General features: G+C 43.2%; 1 protein-coding gene across 2 annotated transcripts in view; it reads left to right on the top strand.

Moving 5' to 3' along the window:
- Window positions 1-22339, top strand: part of LanB2 (laminin subunit gamma-1) — a 140019-nt gene that overhangs the window by 59715 nt on the left and 57965 nt on the right. For both annotated transcript variants that reach the window (XM_080269103.1, XM_080269102.1), the window contains 7 exons: window positions 366-551; window positions 2104-2213; window positions 3382-3402; window positions 6955-7180; window positions 8280-8429; window positions 20795-20964; window positions 21447-21579. In XM_080269103.1, the coding sequence (XP_080125229.1) occupies window positions 366-551; window positions 2104-2213; window positions 3382-3402; window positions 6955-7180; window positions 8280-8429; window positions 20795-20964; window positions 21447-21579 (996 nt within the window). The remainder of the gene's footprint in view (window positions 1-365; window positions 552-2103; window positions 2214-3381; window positions 3403-6954; window positions 7181-8279; window positions 8430-20794; window positions 20965-21446; window positions 21580-22339) is intronic.

The raw sequence follows: 22339 nt of genomic DNA, 5'->3' as shown, positions 1-22339 counted from the left end.
AGTAGGCCTAGTAGCAGTAGTAGCAATATTATTATTATTATTATTATTATTATTATCATCCACATCCGGACCTCCTTTCCCACCCTAGGGCAGGGTGAGGAGTAGCAATGTCCAGACAGCCCAAATTTGCCCAATCCAATGGGCCACGCTTCCATTCACTCATCATTCAAGCTCCCGGAATCCTGGATATGTCAAAAACATTCACCACGTTCTGTAGCTTCACATTATTATTATTATTATTATTATTATTATTATTATCATTATCATTATTATTATTATTATTATTATTATTATTATTATTATTATTATCATTATTATCATCATTATTATTATTATTTTATTATTATTATTATTATTATTTTCAGCCTGTAACTGCAACGGGTATTCAAATCGGTGTTACTTCGACCAAGAATTGTACGAACAGACCGGCCATGGGGGGTCGTGCCTGGACTGCGCTGCCAATCGTGCCGGGCCCAACTGTGAACGGTGCAGGGACAACTACTATGACAGAGACGACGGTGTTTGTATCGCCTGTAACTGTAATGAAGTAGGTGAGTGATGGGTGCTAAGGGTACAGGAAGCAGTCATATAGCCTCCCTTTCCTGCCCTACTCCAAGTCTTGCCCCTTTGACAGCAGGCACGCAGCACCCGTGTACCAACACACTCTAATCCCTTGTCAGTCCTTCTCGTTCTTCTCGTATCCTTCCCCTTGACAGCAGGCATGCAGCACCCGTCAGGCAGGAAACTCTCATCCCTTTTTTTTGTCCCACTTCTAGTTCTTCGTGTACTCGTATTCTTCTTCTTTGCAGCTGTGTGTGTGTGTGTGTGTGTGTGTGTGTGTGTGTGTGTGTGTGTGTGTGTGTGTGTGTGTGTACAATAATTTACAGCATTTCTTCACTACTTCAGGGTCACACTGCCTTCAGTGTATGTATGTATGTTTTTTTTTCTTTTATGCAAGGAAGAAAGAACCAAAGGCCAGGAGCCCACAAACCATTCCTTCCTAGAAAAAACAAAACAACAGAACCAAATTCAAGATCTGTTCATTTCGCGATGCCTGGAGACTGCTTTTGAAAGACTGGAGATCATAGGAAGTAGGAATTACAGAGGGAGACAGTTCCAGAGTTGACCTGTTGCATAAATGAGGATTTGGAGTAACGGTTAACTCTTGCATTAGAGAGTTGGACACAAATGGGATGAGAGTTTGCTGCTAGACGGGTGCTACGCGCCTGGCGTAGTGGTGGAGAGATGGAAACAGACAGTTCACAGGAGTAGTGACTATTGAAGTAGCGATAGAAAGAGATAAAGATGCAACAGTGCGGCAAAGAGACAGAGGTAAGTAAGAGGAGGAGAGTTAATGAGATGAAAAGCCTTTGACTTCACCCTATTGAGAAGAGCTGTATGTGGGGAACCTCCCCACACATGAGAGTTGTACTCCACACAGGGGCGGATAAAACCCCTGTATAGAGTCAACAATTGTGCAGGGTAAAGGAGGTACGGAGTCAACTTAGCACACCTAATCTAGTGGCAAGAGAATTTACAGGAGATCTTTCCAAGATAAATCCCTAGAGAATGAAACCCTAAATATGTTTAAAGATGATGCAGGATTGGCTGGATAGTATTAAACATTAATGGGTACGCCTGTGGAAGATTTTGTCGGGTTGATAGATGTAAGAACTGAGTCTTTGATGCATTAAAAACAACAAGATTATTTTTACCCCAGTCAGAGACACGAGCCAAGTCAGACATTAGGTTTGCCATAGCCTCATCCCTTGTTTGTTGAAGTAACTGCTGAGATGGACGTTGTGGGAACCGAATGGAAAGCTGAAGGGAGGAGTCATCAGCGTATGAGCGGATAGGGTTAGATGTACAGCTTAGAAGATCATTGAAGAATAAAAGGAAGAGAGTTGGTGATAGGACAGAGCCCTGAGGAACACCACTGTTGATAGATCTATGTGCATATGTCTGTCTGTCTATCTGTGTATGTATGTGTCTGTCTTTCTATCTGTGTATGTATGTGTCTGTCTGTCTATCTGTGTATGTATGTGTCTGTCTGTCTGTGTATGTGTATGTACGATAATTTACAGCTATCCTTCACTATTTCAGGGTCACGCAGCCTTCAGTGTGGCAGTGACGGCGTGTGTCAGTGTAAGCCGGGCGTGACTGGTGAGAAGTGTGATAGGTGCGATGAGAACTACTTCGATTTTAGCCCTCAGGTATGTAGTAGTAGTAGTGGTAGTAATAGTGGTGGTGGTGGTGGTGGTGGTAATAGCAGTAATAGTAGTTGTAGTTGTTGTTCTCGTAGTAGTAGTAGTGGTACTAGTTGTAGTTGTAATGGTGATGGCAGATGTAGTGGTAGTGTTTGTTGTTGTAGTGGTGGTAGCAATAGTAGTAGTAGTAGTTGTGGTAGTGGTGGTATTAGTAGTAGTTGTGGTGGTAGTAGCTGTGGTAATAGTAGTAGTAGTAGTAGTGGTAGTAGCAGTAGTTGTGGTGGTGGTGGTGGTGGTAGTAGTAGTTTTAGTAGTAGTATTAGTAGTAGTAGCAGTAGTAGTAGTAGTGGTGATAGTAGTAGTAGTAGTAGTAGTAGTAGTAGTGGTGGTGCTGGTGGTGATGTTGGTGGTGGTAGTAGTAGTAGTTTTAGTGATATTATTATTATTATTAGTGATGGTGGTAGTGGTAGTAGTTGTAGTAATAGTGATGGTAATAGTAGTAGTGGTGGTAGTAGTAGTAGTTGTTATTGTAGTTGATGTTCTTATGATAGTAGCAGTTGATGTTATTTCCTCCGCCAACGAAGTTGTATTCACCTGTGTTTGTCTGTCTGTATGTCTGTTTGGCCAGACGATATCTCCAAATGTTCTCAACGAATTTCAATGAAATTTTGTGGAAGGGTGGGCCATGGGCCAAGAAAGAATTTATTAAATTTTGGGGTGGATCTGGATCCGGATACGGATCCTATCTTCGTGGATCTAGATCCGGATCCTTTTTAATGGCACTGGCACTGGCGGAGGTATGCTGTGTGTGCTGTGTGGCTGTACATATTTCTCTCTCTCTCTCTCTCTCTCTCTCAACTAAAAATTAAATCGGTTAAGTATATGTGCTCAATAAACTTTGGATCTGTTTATCTATCAGTGTATCTTTGCATCTGGCTATCTGCAAAAATATCATAGTTATAGAGACAACTGACTAAATATGATCAAGAAACTTACAATCTATCTGTTTACCTTTGTGTCTATCTATCTGTCTATCTACCTGTCTGTCTATCTGCCTATAAAAACAGATCATAGTTAAATCAGTTCAGTCTGTGTATCAGTTAACAGTATTTTTTCAGGGATGAGGGAAAGTCATCGATGTATCTGTGGATTAACAAGACCATTTTTTTTCCAGGATAGAGTGTTTGGGATGGAGGTCAGATGCATGTGTGTTTGCCATTAGAATTAGTGTTTTTTCTTTCATTAAATGCTTTTTAATGCATGTGTATCGTATCGTGTTGTTCATAATTCACATCGTTTATAAAGTCTCCAGCATGCTTGCATGCGTCGGCCTTGGTCACCTAATGGTGGCTCTCCATGCTGCTTAATCTCTGGCAGCCTCACTCCTCAGTCCCTTATCCCTGAGGTCACACTTTATGACCTCGTCCCAGGTCTTTTTCGGTCTGCCTCTCGTAACCCTACCCCCAGTGTCCACACTTCTCACCTTCCACACCAAGTTGTCATCCTCCATCCTCTCCACATGCCCAAACCATCTCAGTCTGCCCCCCCTCATCACAACACCAATACACTCCAGTCCCATTCTTCTTCCCCAACCATCTCAATCCACCCCTCCTCATCACAACACCAATACATCCCCAGTCCTATCCTTCCTCCCAGACCCTCTCAATCCACCCCTCCTCATGACAACACCAATACACCCCAGTCCTATCCTTCCTCCCAGACCCTCTCAATCTAACCCTCCTCATCACAACACCAATACACCTCAGTCCTATCCTTCCTCCCAGACCCTCTCAATCTAACCCTCCTCATCACAACACCAATACATTCCAGTACCATCCTTCCTTTTAACTCATCCATCATAAATCTAGTCCTCTCCCCCAGGCCTTGCACTCAAGGACTCACTGCACATCCATCTAATCGTTGTCATTTCTGTAAGTTTGAGCCTGTGAATATCCTACTCCTATACTGCCCAGGTCTCACTACCATACATAATTACACTCCTAACACATGCTGCATACAAACATCCCTTAGCACGGAGGCAGAGCCGTCTCGGTGTCAGGAGAGGCAACAGCTCCCTGAACTTCCTCCAACCATTCCTTACCCTAGCCACAAAGCTAGGTCCAGCCCCACCTCCAGCGCATAACATGTCCTCTAAATAACAAAACTCTTCCACATACTCAAGAGACTCACCAGCAAAATCAATGCTTGCACGCCTGGCAATCTCCACAAGCTCTCCCCGACACACCACACACATGAAATCAGCATTATTTCGCAGTCTGCCTCTAATACCACTACATCTCATATGCACCCACTTATCACAGACACTGCGCAAGATGGAATTACTTCCGTCGCCCCTGTGGCAGATCTCACATGGCTACATTCCCTCTTCTTCGACAGTACCGCCACCAACCCTAGATATCATCATTTTTGTTTTATCTGCATATACTCTCAAGCCCTTGTGTAACATACCATCTCTCAACTTTTTAAATCTTTCCTGCGCCTCCCTTTCATTCTCTGCAATCATCACCAGATCATCAGCATACAACATCGCCCACGGGAGTCCATTTCTGAAGTCACGTGAGAAGACTTCAAGTACCATGAAAAACAAGAAAGGGCTCAAGACTGACCCCTGAGGATTACTAAATTTCGCGGAAACCTCATCACTGAAATCTCCATACAATCTCACCTTGGTGAGAGCACCCACATTCATAACCATGACCACCCTAACCAACCATTCCCCTATCCCAAGCTGTCTCATTGCCCATTTCACCACCTCTATAGGGACTGTTTCAAAGGCCTTCTCCAAATCAACTAAAACAAAGTGCAGATCCCATTTCTTTCCTATATATTTTTCCTGAATCTGTCAAACAGTGAATATAGCATCAGTGGTCCCTTTGCCTGGCATAAACCCAAACTGCATCTCATCAATATTCACTCTTTTTCTAATCATACATTCTAGAACTCTCCATTTCCTTCATTATCTGGTCCAAAAGCTTTATGCCTCTATTATTTCCTCTTTCCAGGGCATCACCCTTCCCCTTTGTACACATTTACAGTCACACTATTCAGCCAGTCATCTGGGACAGCACACTAATTTAAAATCGCATTTATCAAGTCAGCAACTAACCCCACTCCTATATCTTGTGAGGCTTTCAACATTTCAGCAGTCATCCCTGCTGACACACCTGCTGCCTTCCCACCTGCATCCCTCCTTTGCCCTGCTCACAGTATCAGCGTCAATCAAAGGCCAACGGCCAAACAACGGCTCTGCTGACTCCAAACATTCCCTGTTCCAGTCAAACTCCTCATTTAACAACTTATTATAATGTTCGGTCTAGGAGTCTTTATTGTCCTTACTCTTCACCACTACCTTTCCTTCACCATTCTTCACACATTGCTCACCTATGATATTCCTGTCTTCCCTCTTCATCTAAGTTGCCACCTTCAGTATCATAGTCATCCTTTCCACACTATTTTGGTTATCCAGTAAAAGACTCAGATTTTGCCCTGAATACCTTTTTTCTTGCCTTACACTTGGCAGTCGAGTATTCCTCCTCTTTCTCTTTAACTGCAGCTTCTACACCCTCATCCCACCACCAAGTTACTTTATGTCTTGGGGGGGCGGGAGGGCTTGTCCATCCACACACTGAATTAGCAACTCTCAGGATAGAGGTCGTGATACTAACAATTCTCTAGAGTGAGAGACTAACAAGGAGAGTGTATGTGAGTAAGGTGGAGGGGAGGAGAGGGAGGGAGAGACCGAGGATGAGATGGATATTAGGATTTGATGTGTTTATCCATAACTAGCCAACCTCTTATGCTTATCCATTCATATTTTATCTAATTTTTTATTGTGGTGTGCCGACGTGCTCACGAGACAGCACTAACCATCCACTCACTTGATATAGTGCTGCCTTTTGGTGACCACACATAGTGACGATTCAGATGTTTTCCTGTCATCCGGGAAATCACTAATACATTTTAAGCCATGTTAGAGTTAAAAGGGTATAACAATTTTTCCAGTGTATGTGCACAGGGGTAAAGACGGAGAGATGGCAATTTTATGTCAAGTAAAAGTGAAAAGAGTAAAACAGTATTGCCAGTGTATGTGCAGGAGTATAAAGAATATAGATGGGTGGCAATTTTAGGCCCAGTTAGAGTGAAAAGAGTATAACAATTTTTCCTTAACATCCAGGATAGAGGGATGGCAATTTTGAGCCAAGATAGAGTGACAAGAGTATAACAGCAAATCAGTTGTATGTGAAGGGGTGTAAAGAATATGGATGGATGGGAGTCTTGGGCCAGGTTAGAGTGAACAGAGTATAGCAATATTTCCGTAACATTCAGTATGGAGGGATGGCAGTTTTGAGCCAAGATAGAGTGACAAGAATATATCAGTTTATCTGTTATGTGCAGGGACGTAAAGAATATCGATGATTGGCAATTTGAAGCCAGGTTAAAGTAGAAAGAGTATAGCACAATATTTTACTGCTAATCTCATATTTCAGCTTAACACAAAAGATAGAGGGATGGCAATTTTAAGTCAAGTTTAAGTGACAAGAGTACAGTATGTATAGCAGTATTTCCATAACATTCAGTATAGAGGGATGGCAATTTTAAACCATGTTAGAGTGAAAAGAGTATAACAATATATCCGTGGTATGTGCAGGGGTGTTTAGATGGAGATATGGCAATTATAGGCCAAGTTAGAGTGAAAGGAGTATAGCAATTTCTCCGTTACGTGCAGGGGTGTAAGGCATGTGGGTGTGAGGTGGCAGGGAGCCGCAACAACGAGGCCAACTGCGACCCTGTGACTGGCGTGTGTCTGTGCAAGCAACACGTGGAGGGGCAGCAGTGCAATCAGTGCAAACCTGGCTATTTCAACCTGGATTTGGAGAACGAATTTGGATGCACACCATGCTTCTGTTATGGCCACTCCTCCATCTGCTCCTCCGCTACTGGCTACTCTCAGGGTTAGTGGATTATTATTATTAATTTCATTATTATTTTATGGTAGGTGGGGGAGCTCACCATCCACTCACTTGATGTAGTGCTGCTTTGGGTGTCTGTCCTTTCCTCTCTTCCTTCATTCCTCTTCTGTCTTTCTTTCCTTCATTCTTTCTTCTTCCTTCTGTCTGTGGGTCTATGGGTGACTTTACACTCCTTCTTCTGTCATGCTTTCCTTCTTTCTTTCCTCTTCCTTTTGCCTGTGGGTGACTCTACACTGAGTGACAAGCCAATTGGTTTCCTGTACACCAGGAAACCTTTTACTACACTGGGTGGTAACCATATAACCAAATTTTGGCGCCTGGTGGTTTGGTGGGTAATTACGGTGCTCCAGTAGGATTGAGCTGGTGGAGGTTTATATCCAAGGGGTGGTTGGGGTTGATTGCTCATGTAATGCCACTCAGGGATGAGTGAGGCTAGTCACTTATATTAAATATCAGGACCAACTTGCCTAGCCCCGGGCCCCTACGCTCCTCATGAGGCACTATAAGATTGGATGATGATGGATGATTAATTATTATTATTATTATTATTATTTTTATTATTATTATTATTATTATTATTATTATTATATTATTATTATTATTATTATTATTATTTTATAGGGACAGAGTAGAGAGGTATATGAGAGAAACATCGTTTGGCAATGTGGAGAGGATGGAGAGTGAGAAACTAACTAGAAGAGTGTATGTGAGTGAGGTGGAGGGGGAGACTGAGGATGAGATGGAGGGATAGAGTGAGAAACTAATTAGAAGAGTGTATGTGAGTGACGTGGAGGGGGAGACAGAGGATGAGATGGAGGGATAGAGTGAGAGACTAATTAGGAGAGCGTGAATGACGTGGAAGGTCACTCACATACACTCTCCTAGTTAGACTATCACTCTATCTCTCCATCTCATCCTCGGTCTCCCCCTGCCTCCACCTCACATATACACTCCTGGTTACTCTCTGTATCCTTTCCCTAAACTCAATAAAACAGAATAAGAAATAAACACAGCAAGAACAGAGAGAACAATACATGTGACAGAAATTCCTAATGCTTGTCTTTGTGTCTTTCATTTTTAGGTGTGATTGAGAGCGGCTTTGTGCGAGGCGAGGAGCGTTGGACGGCACAGGATTCCGGCGGAAGATATGTGCCGCTAAATTACAACCCTGTGGTGCAGAGTCTGGCGGTGGCAGCGGTGGGCAGGGACAGAGTGTACTTCCTGGCACCAGGTAAAAAGAGTATATATATATATATATATATATATATATATATATATATATATATATATATATATATATATATATATATGTATATATATATATATATATATATATATATATATATATATATATATATATATACAGTAGTTCATCCATCTTGACATCCTTCTGTCGTTTATGGTTTGTTTCGTTTATAAAGGCTCCAACCTGCTTGCATGCGTCAGCCTTGGCCACCTAATGGGGGCTCTTCATGCTGCTCCATCTCTGGCTGTCTCCCTATTCAGTGCCTTATCCTTAAGGTCACAATCTATGACCTCGTCCCAGGTCGTTTTCAGCCTGCCTCTTGCAGCCCTACCCCCGACTTCACACATCTCACCTTCCGCACCCAATTGTTATCTCCCATCCTCTCCACATGCCCAAACCATCTCAGTGTACTCCTCATCACAACACCAGTACACTACAGCCTCGTCCTTCCTCCCAAACCATCTCAATCTACCCCTTCTCATCACATCACCAATACACTCCAGTCCCATCCCTCCTCCCAAACCATCTCAGTCTGCCCCTCCTCACCACACCAGCAATACATTCCAGTCCCATCCTCCCGCCCAAACTATCTCAGTCTATCCCTCCTCATCACATCACCAATACACTCTAGTCCCATCCTCTCTCCCAAGCTATCTCAGTCTACCCCTCCTCATCACAGTACAATACACTCAAGTCCCATCCTTCCTCCCAAACCATCTCAATCTAACCCTCCTCATCACAACACCAATACACTCCAGTCCCATCCTTCCTCCCAAACCATCTGTCTATCCCCTCCTCATCACAACACCAATACACTCCAGTCCTATCCTTCCTCCCAAACCCTCAGTCTATTCCTCCTCATCACAACACCAATACACTCCAGTCCCATCCTTCCTCCCAAACCATCTCAATCTACCCCTCCTCATCACAACACCAATGCACTCAAGCCCCATCCTTCCTCCCAAACCATCTCACTATGCTCCTGCTCATCACAACACCAATACACTCCAGTCCCATCCTTCCTCCCAAACCATCTCAATCTACCCCTCCTCATCACAACACCAGTACACTCCAGTCCCATCCTTCGTCCCAGACCATCTCAATCTACCCCTCCTCATCACAACACCAATACACTCCAGCCCCATCCTTCCTTCCAGACCATCACAATCTACCCCTTCTCATCACAACACCAATACACTCCAGTCCTACCCTTCCTCCCAAACTATCTCAATCTGCTTCTCCTCATCACAACACCAGTACACTCCAGTCCTATTCTTCCTCTCAAACTATCTCAATCTACCCTTCCTCATCACAACACCGATACACTGCAGCCTCTTCCTTCCTCCCAAACCATCTCAATCTGCTTCTCCTCATCACAGCACCAATACACTCCAGTCCTATCCTTCCTCCCAAACCATCAGTCTACCCCTTCTCATCACAGCACCAGTACTCCCAGTCCCATCCCTCCTCACAACACTTCATTCACACCTCTCACCCTCTACACCCAGTTGTCATCCTCTGTCCTCTCCACATGCCCAAACCATCTCAGTCAAACTCTCACCTTCACATGGCCCAGATTTTCATCCATTTCCAGCTTATTTCACATAGCTCAGTGACAGACTAAGGCAATACTATGGCTGTACTCTTCATGCCATAGCACTTCTTCATGACTAGGAACATATTGTAATCCCTTGTTAATCCTCAGCATTCATAATGGAGGGATGGCAGTTTATGTACTGTAATTTAGGGTGAGCTGGGGGGAGGGCAGGGAAACGGCAGGGGACAGGGCGACATGGACTTTGTTTGTGGCCACCCTTTATGGGATTAATGCGTCTAGCTGTAGAAAGATACATAGACAGACAGATAGATAGACAACTCGAATTCTTCCCGCTCCTTCTGGCACCTTGCCAAAAACCTTTCTAACAAGTTTACCTCATCATCCTTCCCTCCTCTTTTCTACTCTGATGGTTCTGTAGCTATTTCTTCTACTGATAAAGCAGATCTCTTCGCACAGACTTTCTCCTCCAATTCCACCTTAGACGATTCCGGTGCTGTTCCTCCATCACTTCCCCCCTCTGACTTCCTCATGGCTGACATTAAAATTTCTTCAACTGATGTATTTTCTGCCATCACTGGCCTCAATACTAACAAGGCATATGGGCCTGATGGAGTCCCTCCTGTTGTTCTCAAGAACTGTGCTTCTGTGCTTACACCCTGCCTAGGTAAACTCTTTTGCCTTTGTCTGTCAGCTTGTACCTTTCCTTCTTGCTGGAAGTTTGCTCTCATTCAGCCAGTCCCAAAGAAGGGTGACCATTTCCAGCCCTGTAACTATTGTCCAGTTGCTTTAACGTCCTGTATTTCAAAAGTTTTCGAGTCAATTCTCAATAGAAAAATTTTAAGGCATCTTTCCTATCACAACCTTGTTTCTGATCGTCAGTATGGGTTCCGTCAGGGACGCTCCACTGGCGATCTCACCTACCTTGCAGACTCCTGGTCATCCTCCTTTCGGGACTTTGGCGAAAGTTTTGCCATTGCACTTGACATCTCAAAGGCTTTCGATCGAGTCTGGCATAAATCTTTAATTTCCAAACTGCCCTCTTACAGTTTCTATCCTTCTGTCTGTGCCTTCATCGCTAGCTTCCTTTCTGGTCGTTCTATAGCCGCTGTTGTAGACGGCCATCGTTCTTCTCCCAGATCTATCAACAGTGGTGTTCCTCAGGGCTCTGTCCTATCACCAACTCTCTTCCTTTTATTCATCAATGACCTTCTAAGCTGTACATTTAACCCTATCCACTCATATGCTGATGACTCCACCCTTCATCTTTCCATTCGGTTCCCGCAACGTGCATCTCAGCAGTTACTTCAACAAACAAGGGATGAGGCTATGGCACACCTAATGTCTGACTTGGCTCGTATCTCTGACTGGGGTAAAAATAATCTTGTAGTTTTTAATGCATCTAAGACTCAGTTCTTACACCTATCAACCCGTCAAAATCTTCCACAGGTTTATTCACTAATGTTTAATAATATTCAGCATAATCCTGCATCATCCTTGAACATGCTTGGGGTTTCATTTACTCGGGACTTATCTTGGAAAGATCATATTACATCTCTTGTAAAATCTGCTTCCAAGAGATTGGGTGTGCTAAGCCGACTCCGTTCTTTCTTTACCCCTGCACAGTTGTTGACTCTCTACAGGGGTTTTATCCACCCCTGTGTGGAGTATAACTCTCATGTGTGGGGAGGCTCCCCACATACAGCTCTTCTCAATAGGGTGGAGTCAAAGGCTTTTCGTCTCATTAACTCTCCTCTTCTTACTGACTCCCTTCAACCTCTGTCTCTTCGCTGCACTGTTGCATCTTTATCTCTTTTCTATTGCTACTTTAATGGTCACTGCTCCTCTGAACTGTCTGCATGCATTCATCCACCTCTACGACGGGCGCGTAGCACCCGTCTAGCAGCAAATTCCCATCCCTTTTCTGTCCAACTCTCTAATGCAAGAGTTAACCATTACTCCCAGTCCTTCATTTATGCAACAGGTCAACTCTGGAACTGTCTCCCTCTGTCTGTATTTCCCGCTGCCTATGATCTCCGGTCTTTCAAACGCAGTGTGTCCAGGCATCTCGAAATGAATGGATCTTGAATTTGGCTCTCTCTTGTGTTTTGTTTTTCTCTTGGAGGGAACTCTTATTGCGGGCTCATGGCCTTTGGTTCCTTCTTCCTCGCATAAAAAAAAAAGATAAGTGGATAGATCAATAGACAGACCGAGAGATAGACAGCCAGTCAGACTGACAGCTAGATAGATAGATAGACAGACAGATGAATAGATAGATAGATAGATAGTCAGACATAGATAGATAGACAGACAAGCAGATAGATAGATAGATAGATAGATACAGACAACTTTAGCATTTTATTCAACTAATGCCATCTCTCTTAGTCCAATGAAGGATAAGTCACCCACCTGAGAGTGCTGATACTGTGACCCTGCTATAAAGAGTCAGTCTGTCAATCTATCTATCTATCTATCTGTCTGTCTGTCTATCTATCTATCTGTTTATCTATCTAACTATGTCTACCTACTGAACTATCTGTCTGTCTTCTACCTATGGCCAGACACCTTACCCTTTCGTATGCATTGACGCATTTGTCGTCATTTGGGTGTGGCTGCGCCCATACTCATTGACGCTTTTGGCAACATTAAAACATAAAAACTTTCGTCAGAGAAAAAGTTTTCGGCTGAGCAGTCATTTTTGGAGGCGTCATAGCATAGCTGCTTCTTGTTAAAAGTAATGAGTTGGCAACTGTGGGTCCCAATACCGGCAAGAGAGCGGACAGGTTATTCAGTACCAAATGAGCTATGAGTGGGGGAGGTACTGTGCAGTTTGGTCCTTTAAATTTCCACTCTTACCCCCGTCCTGGCCGTGCAACATATTTCACTATACCAGTAGTGCTTGTGTATATTGTTTGGGCACTGTTGTGATTAGATTTGGTGTTTGCAATAGAAAATTTGGTGTTTGTGAAGCATTCCTGGTCATTATCAGCCGTTGGCCCAACGAAGATTGTGCTACTGTTTCTAATCAACTACACTGCCTCTACCCTGCACCTAATGTGAGTATTCAGCTATAAAAATAGTGACAGTGAATCATGAGAATATATTGTGCACATCTAGTGTACAAAGATTTGGTGAAATATGTGCAGTCGCTTAGAGGTAGGCAGGAAACCACCCTACACTCAAGACACAGCATGAGTACACCATAGTTTTTCGCATTTTTCTCGAAAAATATAAGGCCTGGGATCACCGTTGTTGGCTCAAGTGAAAGCCAATGAAATTCTGCATAGGATGATAAAATAAAAATATAACAGTGGCGAGAAAAGTTTTTCGCTAGAGCTCACCCCCCAAAAAAGCTGTTGTCCGTAGGAATGGGTTTACTTTTTCGCTTATTGCTTGAACACCATACACTCCGGCATTCGAAAGCTAATAAAATTCTCTTTCCATTGATAGTATAACATGTAGAGATTGATTAGTAAACATTTGACTTATGATGTTGGGAAGTCAGATCTATGTTCCCAAATGTTTATTCCTATGGCCCTAATGTATGTATAGTGTGTTTTTTGTTTTTTTCTTGCTTATTGTGTAGAACAAACATCGACAATTAGGAATATGTGGGTTTTGTGGCAAAACAAATATGTTTGGGTGATGAAAATAAGCTGAAAATACACTTTTTTGGAGCGCATGGCAGCCAGGGGGGGAGGGGAGAAACACACGTAGAACACAAAACTTAAAAAATTATCCGCGCACGAAAGGGTTAACCCTGTAACAGGTGGCCACAAATAAATTGCCTTGATGTCACCCTGTCTCCTGCCATGTAACAGCCTTCTCTCCGGCCCACCTCCCCCCCTCAGTCATATACCTCTCCTCCTCCTCCTCCTCCCCCTCCTCCTCCTCCTCCCCCTCCCCCTCCTCCTTCTCCCCTGGCCCTGATGAAATATCACTGAGAATTCTGAAAGAGGCAAAAAATGAGTTACTGCTGCCACTCTGTTTTATTCAATAAATCATTAAATACTGGGAAAGTTCCATGCGAATGGAAACTAGCAAATATAACACCAATTTTCAAGAACGAAAAAAAGTTGCACCCAGGAAATTACAGACCAATCAGCTTAACATCAGTAGTATGCAAGTTAATGGAAACAGTCATAAGAGATAAAATATTTAATTATCTAGAAGAAAATAATATAATTAAAGACTTGCAGCATGGATTCAGACATCGTTGTTCATGCATAACTAACTTACTGGACTTCTTACATGATGTTTACAAATCATAGGATGACTCAAGAGCAGTAGGCATAATTTACCTTGACTTTCGGAAAATATTTGACACTGTCCCTCACATGCATCTCGTAAGCAAAATAGAAACCCATGGAATAAAGGGAAATATGCAGAAAAGGTTACAAGACAGGCTTTCAGACCGAAAACAGTGAGTTGTGATTAACGGAAAGGAATCCAAATGGCGAAATGTGATTGGTGGCTTTCCCCAGGGCTCAGTACTTGGACCGATACTTTTTATTATCTATATAAACGACCTAGATAAGGGTCTAAAATGTAAAGTATCCAAATTTGCAGACGATATTAAAATAACCAGTAAAATAACTTCAAAGTTACAGTGGCAGCAGTTACAAAATGACCTTAATACTTTAGCAAGCTGGGCAGAAAAATGGCAGATGAAATTCAACATAGAAAAATGTAAAGTACTTTACAGTATATTGGAAGTAACAACGTCCATGTGAATTACAAAATGAACAATATCCGGGTATCAAATACAGACAATGAAAAGGATCTTGGTGTGATAATATTAATGGACCTAAAACCAAGTACGCAGTGCACCGAGGCGGTTAAAATTGCGAATAAGCTGGTGGGGTTTATTGGTAGAACTTTTGATTTTAAATTGGAAAAAGTCATGCTTGCCTTGTACAACTCGTTAGTGTGCCCCCATCTCGAGTATTGTTCGCAATTCTGGTCTCCGTGCTACAGAAAGGACATAGAAAAATTAGAGAAAATACAGCAAAGAATCACAAAAATGATACCATGACTGAGACACAAACCATATGAGGAATGCCTTGAAGAACTTAAATTATTTAGTGTAATGAAACGCAGGTTAAGAGTTGCCCTTATTGAAGTTTTCAAAATCATGAAGGGATATGACAACTTAGACATGAATAAATGTTTTGAAATGGATCAGTTGAGTCAAACCAGGAGTGATGGCAGCAAAATTATGGGAAAGCGTTTCCAATCCAATGAAGCAAAATACTTCTTCAACAGAGTTGTAAATATCTGAAACAGATTACCCTAGGGTACCATGAACAGTATCTCAGTTAAGACATTCAAAAACAAAATAAACAACTGTTTGTTCGAAAATCCTCAGCTGACCCTTTTTCTGTCCAAATAACTTACTTTTACCAGCTACATGAAAGTTCATTCCCTTTTTGTCTACAGGACACTCCATAAACTTAATGTACCCGTACATAGCATTGCGTCACGTTGTTGTACATTTTTCAATTTATTCAATGCAAATAAAGTAATATAAGCACAGATTAGGATCTGCACAAATAGCACTGAGTTAACGGTCACTACTCTTACTTTACACCTGTGATGGGTTCTGGATCACTGAGGGACCCTGTTAGCTTAAGTGACCACCATCAAGATGTTTTTAATGTGCAAGGGGTCACTGCTTCAGGAGGTAACTTGTGAACTTGTCCCACGTGGGAGAGTTCCTTGTCTCAGTGGAGTGAACGGAGCTGGGACCTGATTAACTGCTGCCTTACCTTAAAAGCGACAGGCTAGGCTGGCGCACCACCCCTGAACATTTACACTGTGCACTGTGCAATTTCCACGTAATGTTTACAGACGCCCCATTAACTCGACGTACCCGTTCATAATGTCATGCCATAGTTACTCGTTTATTTGATTACTTTCTCTTTCAGGTTATTCAAACTGGTAGCTTATATATAAAGTATTACAGAATGTAAGGATATGAAGAATGTGAGTGCATTCAAGTACTTGGGTAGTGTGATGAGTAAGGATGGAACTTTGGGGGATGAAATTCTTGAAAGGGTACAGCAGGAGAGGAAGGTTGTTGGTTCACTGAAAGCAGTAATGAGAAATAGGGAGGTAAGTATGGAAATTAAGAAGTCACTGCATGTTAGTATTGTGATCCCTACCCTGACGTATGGAAGTGAGGCGTGGACCTTGCAAGAGGGGAACAAGTCAAGAGTGAGAGCAATGGAAATGAGTTACTTGAAAGGAGCATGTGGAGTGACATGGAGGGACAGGTTGATGAATGAAGAAGTGAAGGAACGTTGTGGGGTGGATGTGGATGTGGTTGAGAAGATTAGGAAAAATACACTGAGGTGGTTTGGACATGTGGAGAGAATGGAGAATGAAAGACTGACTAAGAGGGTGTATGTGAGGTGGAGGGAGGGAGAGGGAGGGGAAGACCAAGGATGAGGTGGAGGGATGGAGTTGAGAAGTATATGAGGGAGGGGGGAGTGAGCTGGGGGGAGAGTAGTCAAATGGTGGGTGACAGCGACTTGGAGGCGTTTTGTTTGCGGCCACCCTTTGCGGGATTAGGGCGTCGGGCTATAGATAGATAGATAGATGGATAGAACTTTTCCTTTCCAGTCTTTCCTATGAAATTTCCAGTTTTTTCCATGCTGCATGGTGGTTTTTCTTACTCTCTCCTGTAGAGTTTGGAGGTGGTGGGAGCCTTCTTGATGTACTGTCCTTATCATCCAGCAGGTAGTGTTAAACCTTGTAGTCAAAGTCTAGTCTGTAACAAGCAGGCTTGAAAGGACCTTAAGGTTTTTTGCTGTTTGCTATCTTTTGTATTCTTTTGTATTCTCCTCCTCCTCTTCCTCCTCCTCCTCCTCCTAGTCAGTCTTTCATTCATCATCTTCTCCATATGGCCAAAATGTCATAGTGATTCTGTAGGGAGACAAACTAGGTGAGTGGATGTGAGTGAGGTGGAGAGGGAGAGAGGGGGAAGGAGACCGAGGATGAGATAGAGAGATGGAGTAGAGAGGTATGGAGAGTGAGAGACTAACTAGGAGAGTGTACGTGAGTGAGCTGGAGGAGGGTGAGGGGGGAGACGGAAGATGAGATGGAGCGAAAGCATATTGAGGATGGAGAGTGAGAGACTAACTAGGAGAGTGTATGTGAGTGAGGTGGAAGGGTAGAAGGAGGGAAAGACAGAGGATGAGATGGAGTAGAGAGGATGGAGAGTTAGAGACTAACTAGGAGAGTACATGAGTGAGGTGGAGGGGGGGAGGGAGGGGGAGACCAAGGGTGAGGTGAAGGGGTAGAGTAGAGAGGTATACGAGAGAGATGGGTATAAGTTGGGGAGAGGGCAGTGAAATGGCAGGGGACAGGGTGACATGGAGGCGATTTGTTTGTGGCCACGCCTTATGGGATTAAGGCGTCTGACTATAGATAGATAGATAAATAATAATAGTAATGACAGCAATAATAACAACAATAATAATAATAATAAAAATAATAAAAAATAATAATAATAATAATCTATCTATCTATATATTGCCAGACCCCTTAATCCCATACGGGGTGGCCACAAACAAGTCGCCTCCACGTCGCCCTGTCCCCCGCAATTTCACTTCCCTGCTCCCAACCCACACCCCCATCTGTCATATACCTCTCCACTCCATCCCTCCCTCTCTCCCCCTCCACCTTACTCACATACACTCTCCTCGTCAGTTTCTCACTCTCCATCCCCTCCACATGGCCAAACCACCTCAGTGTGTTCCTCATAACGCTTCCTATCACATCCACATCCACACCACAACGCTCCTTTATATCCTCATTCGACAGCCTGTCTCTCCATGTGACTCCACAGGCTCCTCTTAAATAACTCATTTCCACTGCTCTCACTCTTGACTTGTGTCCTTCCAACAACGTCCAAGCTTCACTTCCATACGTTAGAGGTGGTATCACAATACTGTCATGTAGTAACGTTTTCACTTCCATGTGCACTTCCCTGTTTCTTATCACTGCTTTCAAGGAACCAGCAACCTTTCTTCCATAGTGTACCCTTTCAAGCACTTCACCCTCCAAACTTCCATCCATACTCATTACACTACCCAAGTACTTAATCGTACTCACATATTCCATTTCTTCATCATCCAACCTCTCTGTACATTCACTGACTTCACTTCTCTCAAAGACCATCACTTTACACTTCCCTACATTCACCTTTAGATTCCGTTTCTTACACACTCTCCCAAACTCATCCACCAAGCCTTGCAGCTCCCTTTCGTCTTCACTTAACAACACAGTATCATCTGCAAACAACAGTTCAGGGAGTTTCCAAACACTACCCTCTCTCACCAGGGCCACTCCAACATCCACTGCCCTGCCTTGTATCTCTTTTATTACCCCATCCATGTACAGATTGAACAGCCATGGAGACATGACACATCCCTGTTTCAACCCAACCTTCAAATAGAAATATTCACTCAGTTCACTATCCACACACACTGCAGCCTTAGCACCCTCATACATACTCTTCACAGCATTCAACAACTTCCCATCTACTTCATATATTCTAAATACATTCCACAATCCTTGTCTATCCACCCTGTCATATGCTTTCTCCAAATCCATGAAGGCAGCATACAACTTCTTTCCCTTCTCTAGATACTTTTCCACCAAAGATCTAAGAATGAATATCTCATCTACACAACCTCTTCCCATTCTAAAGCCTCCCTGTTCTTCTACTAATTCCTCTGTTATTTCCCTAACTCTGTCAATAAGTATCCTACCATATACTTTTCCTGTTACACTAAGTAGACAAATGCCCCTGTGATTACCACACACTTCTTTTTCCCCTTTTCCTTTGTACAAGGGAATAATTATACCTGACTTCCAATCCTCAGGGACTCTACCTTCCGCCCAGGCCAATCTGCACATCTTCCACATCCATTCTACTACTATCTCTCCCCCATGCTTCAGCATTTCACCACACACTCCATCAATTCCTGGGGCTTTCCCCAATTTAACTTTCTTCATTGCTTCCACAACTTCTATCCTACTGATTTCTTCCTGTCTTCTCACCTCCCTCCTTCTCCCAGCCATTCCCCAGCCATTTATACTCGCATTACTTCCATTCTCTATGTTCAACAATTCCTTAAAGTGTTCTCTCCATCTGCTCACTTTTTCTCCCTTCTCCACTAGTAATCTACCATTTTTATCTTTCATTCCCCTACTAACTTCACTGCCACCCTGTCTTACTCTCTTCACCTCTTTTCTGAACATTTTCTTACAGTCCCTCCACTTTACACTCAAATTCCTTCCAAATTCCTCATCCACTCTCTTCTTACTCTCTCTTACTAATCTTTTCACCTCTCTCTTCCTTTCTATGTATATACAGTATAACTCTCTCCGTCTCTCAGCTTCTTCCACGCCCCTATTTCTCATCCATTCATTATATGCTTCCTTCTTTTGTGCCACAGCCTGTCTCATCTCTTCATTCCACCACGCTGTTCCTTGCACTCTCTTCCGTCTTCTCTTCACTCCACACACCACCTCACATGCTGCATATACTTCTTCTGTGAATATCTTACACACACCTTCCACGTCCCCCATCTGCTCCAGTTCATATTTACCCAACCGTTCCCCCACTTCTCTCTTATACTCTGCCTTTTTCTCATGCTCTTGTAACCTATCCACTATCCTTGCGACTACTCCTTCCTCCTGTCCTTCCCTTCTTCTATTTCTCCATTTTACTTGGACCTTGATTCTGACCGCCACCAAGTGGAAGTCAGAAAGTCCACTCCCCCAACCTCTATATGCTCTTGCATCCATTACACATCTTCGCATCCTTTCATCCACACACACAACACAATCATTGCCTTCCTTTCATTCAGTTCATCATCTACCCTTCTTATCACTCGCTATGTATACCTGTGAATAATTTTGTGCCTGAAGAGGGCATTAGCTATCACCAACCCCCTCCCGGCACAGATGTCCACTAACGCACTGCCATTCTGATCTGTCTTAGCAGGCACACCCCACTCACCAACTATTCCATCCATCTTCACATTCCCTACTTTACCATTCTTATCACCAATCAAAAACACTCTCATTCCTTTCAAACTTTTCCATGCACACTTCGAAAATTGTCCAGAACTTTTCTCTCACTCTGCTTGCACGATCTTGTGTTGGCACATACATGCACTCAATCGCACACATTTGTAGTACAACTTTCAATCTTACCCACACAATCCTTGAGCCAACTGATCCATACTCTCACATATTCTTCCATCTGTTACTCACAACAATACACACTCCTTTTGCCCACTCATTCTCACCTACTCCTGCACATATATCCCATCCATACTCCCATTCTGTCACTCTCTCTCCTCTCCATTTAATTTCAGTTAATCCACATACATCCAATTTCGTACCCTCAAGCACCTGGACAATCTCTCTTTCACCTCATCATTCACAACCCTTACATTCCACGTCGCCATCCGTAAAATGTCCTTTGTTCGGTCCTTAGTCGTCACCTTTTGGTCAGTCCTGGTCCGAGGCTTCTTGTTCGTATTTTTAGTTAGCTGTTTTCCGGGGAGGGGCACGAACCCTCCGCCAGCCCACTTGCTGACACATAGGGAACACGTGTCGGTTGGTTATAAGGTTACCACCTAGCGTTGTAAATGCTTTCCTAGTTTACAGCAAATCATTTGGTTTGCCACTCGATGTAGAGCTACCCTACAAACAGAGTACCACTACACTAAGTGGGTTGATGATGACCACCAACAATAATGATGCTTGTTTACAGATCGTTTCCTTGGCGACCAGCGAGCCAGCTACAACCACGAGCTGTCCTTCTACCTCCACGTCGGGGAACTTGGCCCGCAGGCAAACACAGACGATGTGGTGCTGGAGGGAGCTGGATTGTCGATATCAGCGCCTATTTTTGCCCAGGGAAACGCTTTGCCCAGTACACAGGTTGGTTGAGAGAGAGAGAGAGAGAGAGAGAGAGAGAGAGAGAGAGAGAGAGAGAGAGAGAGAGAGTTACAAGGAGCATTTAGTTTTTCAAATTCCTTGCAGTCCATGCAAAGGAGACATTTCACATTTGCTTGGGAATGCATAATCCATATTCTAGTGTGAATCTGTCAGTATAATCTCCCTGTCTGTCTGTCTTTTTCTGGACCTTACCTCACTCCATCCTTGGGTGGGAAAAAGAGGTCTGGATGATGATGATGATGATGGTGATGATGATGATGGTGATGATGATGATGATGATGATGATGATGATGGTGGTTGTGATGGTTGTAGTGGCAGTGATGATTATTAGTTGTGGTGATAATGATGATGGTTGTGGTGGTGGTTGTGATGGTAATGATGATGATGATATGGACAATGATAATGATAATGAATAAATAAACAAACAAACCAGACTAACAATTTTTCTTTCTCCTTGTCCATAGAAACAAAAATACACTTTTCACCTGCACGAGGATTCCCAGTTTGGTTGGTCGCCACGTTTGTCATCCAGGGACTTTATCTCGCTCCTCTCCAACTTGACAGCCATTAAGATACGCGGAACATACACCTACGAAGGTAAGACGTCGACAGCCTTACTCCTTTCACCTTAACTTGTATCTAACTATTGTCATTTCTCTACGTTTGAGCCTGCAAGTATCCTCATCCTTTACTGGCCAGGTCTCAAAGATGCACTGCGCATCCACCTAATCTATCTATCTATCTATTGCCAGACGCCATAATCCCGTAAGGGGTGGCCATTTGACTCTGAGTTATTTGTTTTACGGGGAGGGGCACTAACCCTCCACCAACCGACTTGTTGACACGTAGGGAGCACGTATAGTTTGGTTATATGGTTACCACCAAGCGTTGTAAATGGTTTCTTGCCTTACAGGAAACCATTTGGCTTGTCACTCAATGTAAAGCCACCTGTAATGGAAAGAAAAGCAATAAGAAGTGACAGGAAAGATGGGAGAAATAGGAAGAGAGGAGGACAGGCACAGAAAAAGAATGATAAAGGCTGAGGAAGAAGTAGGCAGCACTGCATCAAGTGAGTGGATGATGGGCGCCACCACCTATCACTACATTAATCAAATGGTATAACATATATAAGAATACTGTACCGTACAATGATAAACATGTCTTTTATTTACCTTATTGTGGTGAACATACCTGAAGTGGTCAGGCAGTCCGGACTGCATCTGGCTTTATTAGACTTTTTCCAGTTTATAGGAGTTTAGTCCAGTAGCTCCTCGAGTCCGATAAAAGCAAATTCCGGTCTATTGAAGTCCTTTATATCGAGGTGTTACTGTATTACCGAAGTAAACATATTTCACAC

This window comes from Coenobita brevimanus, chromosome 31 (assembly GCF_032717465.1).
Source record: "Coenobita brevimanus isolate Jiangsu-jjx chromosome 31, ASM3271746v2, whole genome shotgun sequence".
Taxonomy (NCBI): Eukaryota; Metazoa; Arthropoda; class Malacostraca; order Decapoda; family Coenobitidae; genus Coenobita; species Coenobita brevimanus.
This window is presented reverse-complemented; position numbering and strand designations above follow the sequence as displayed.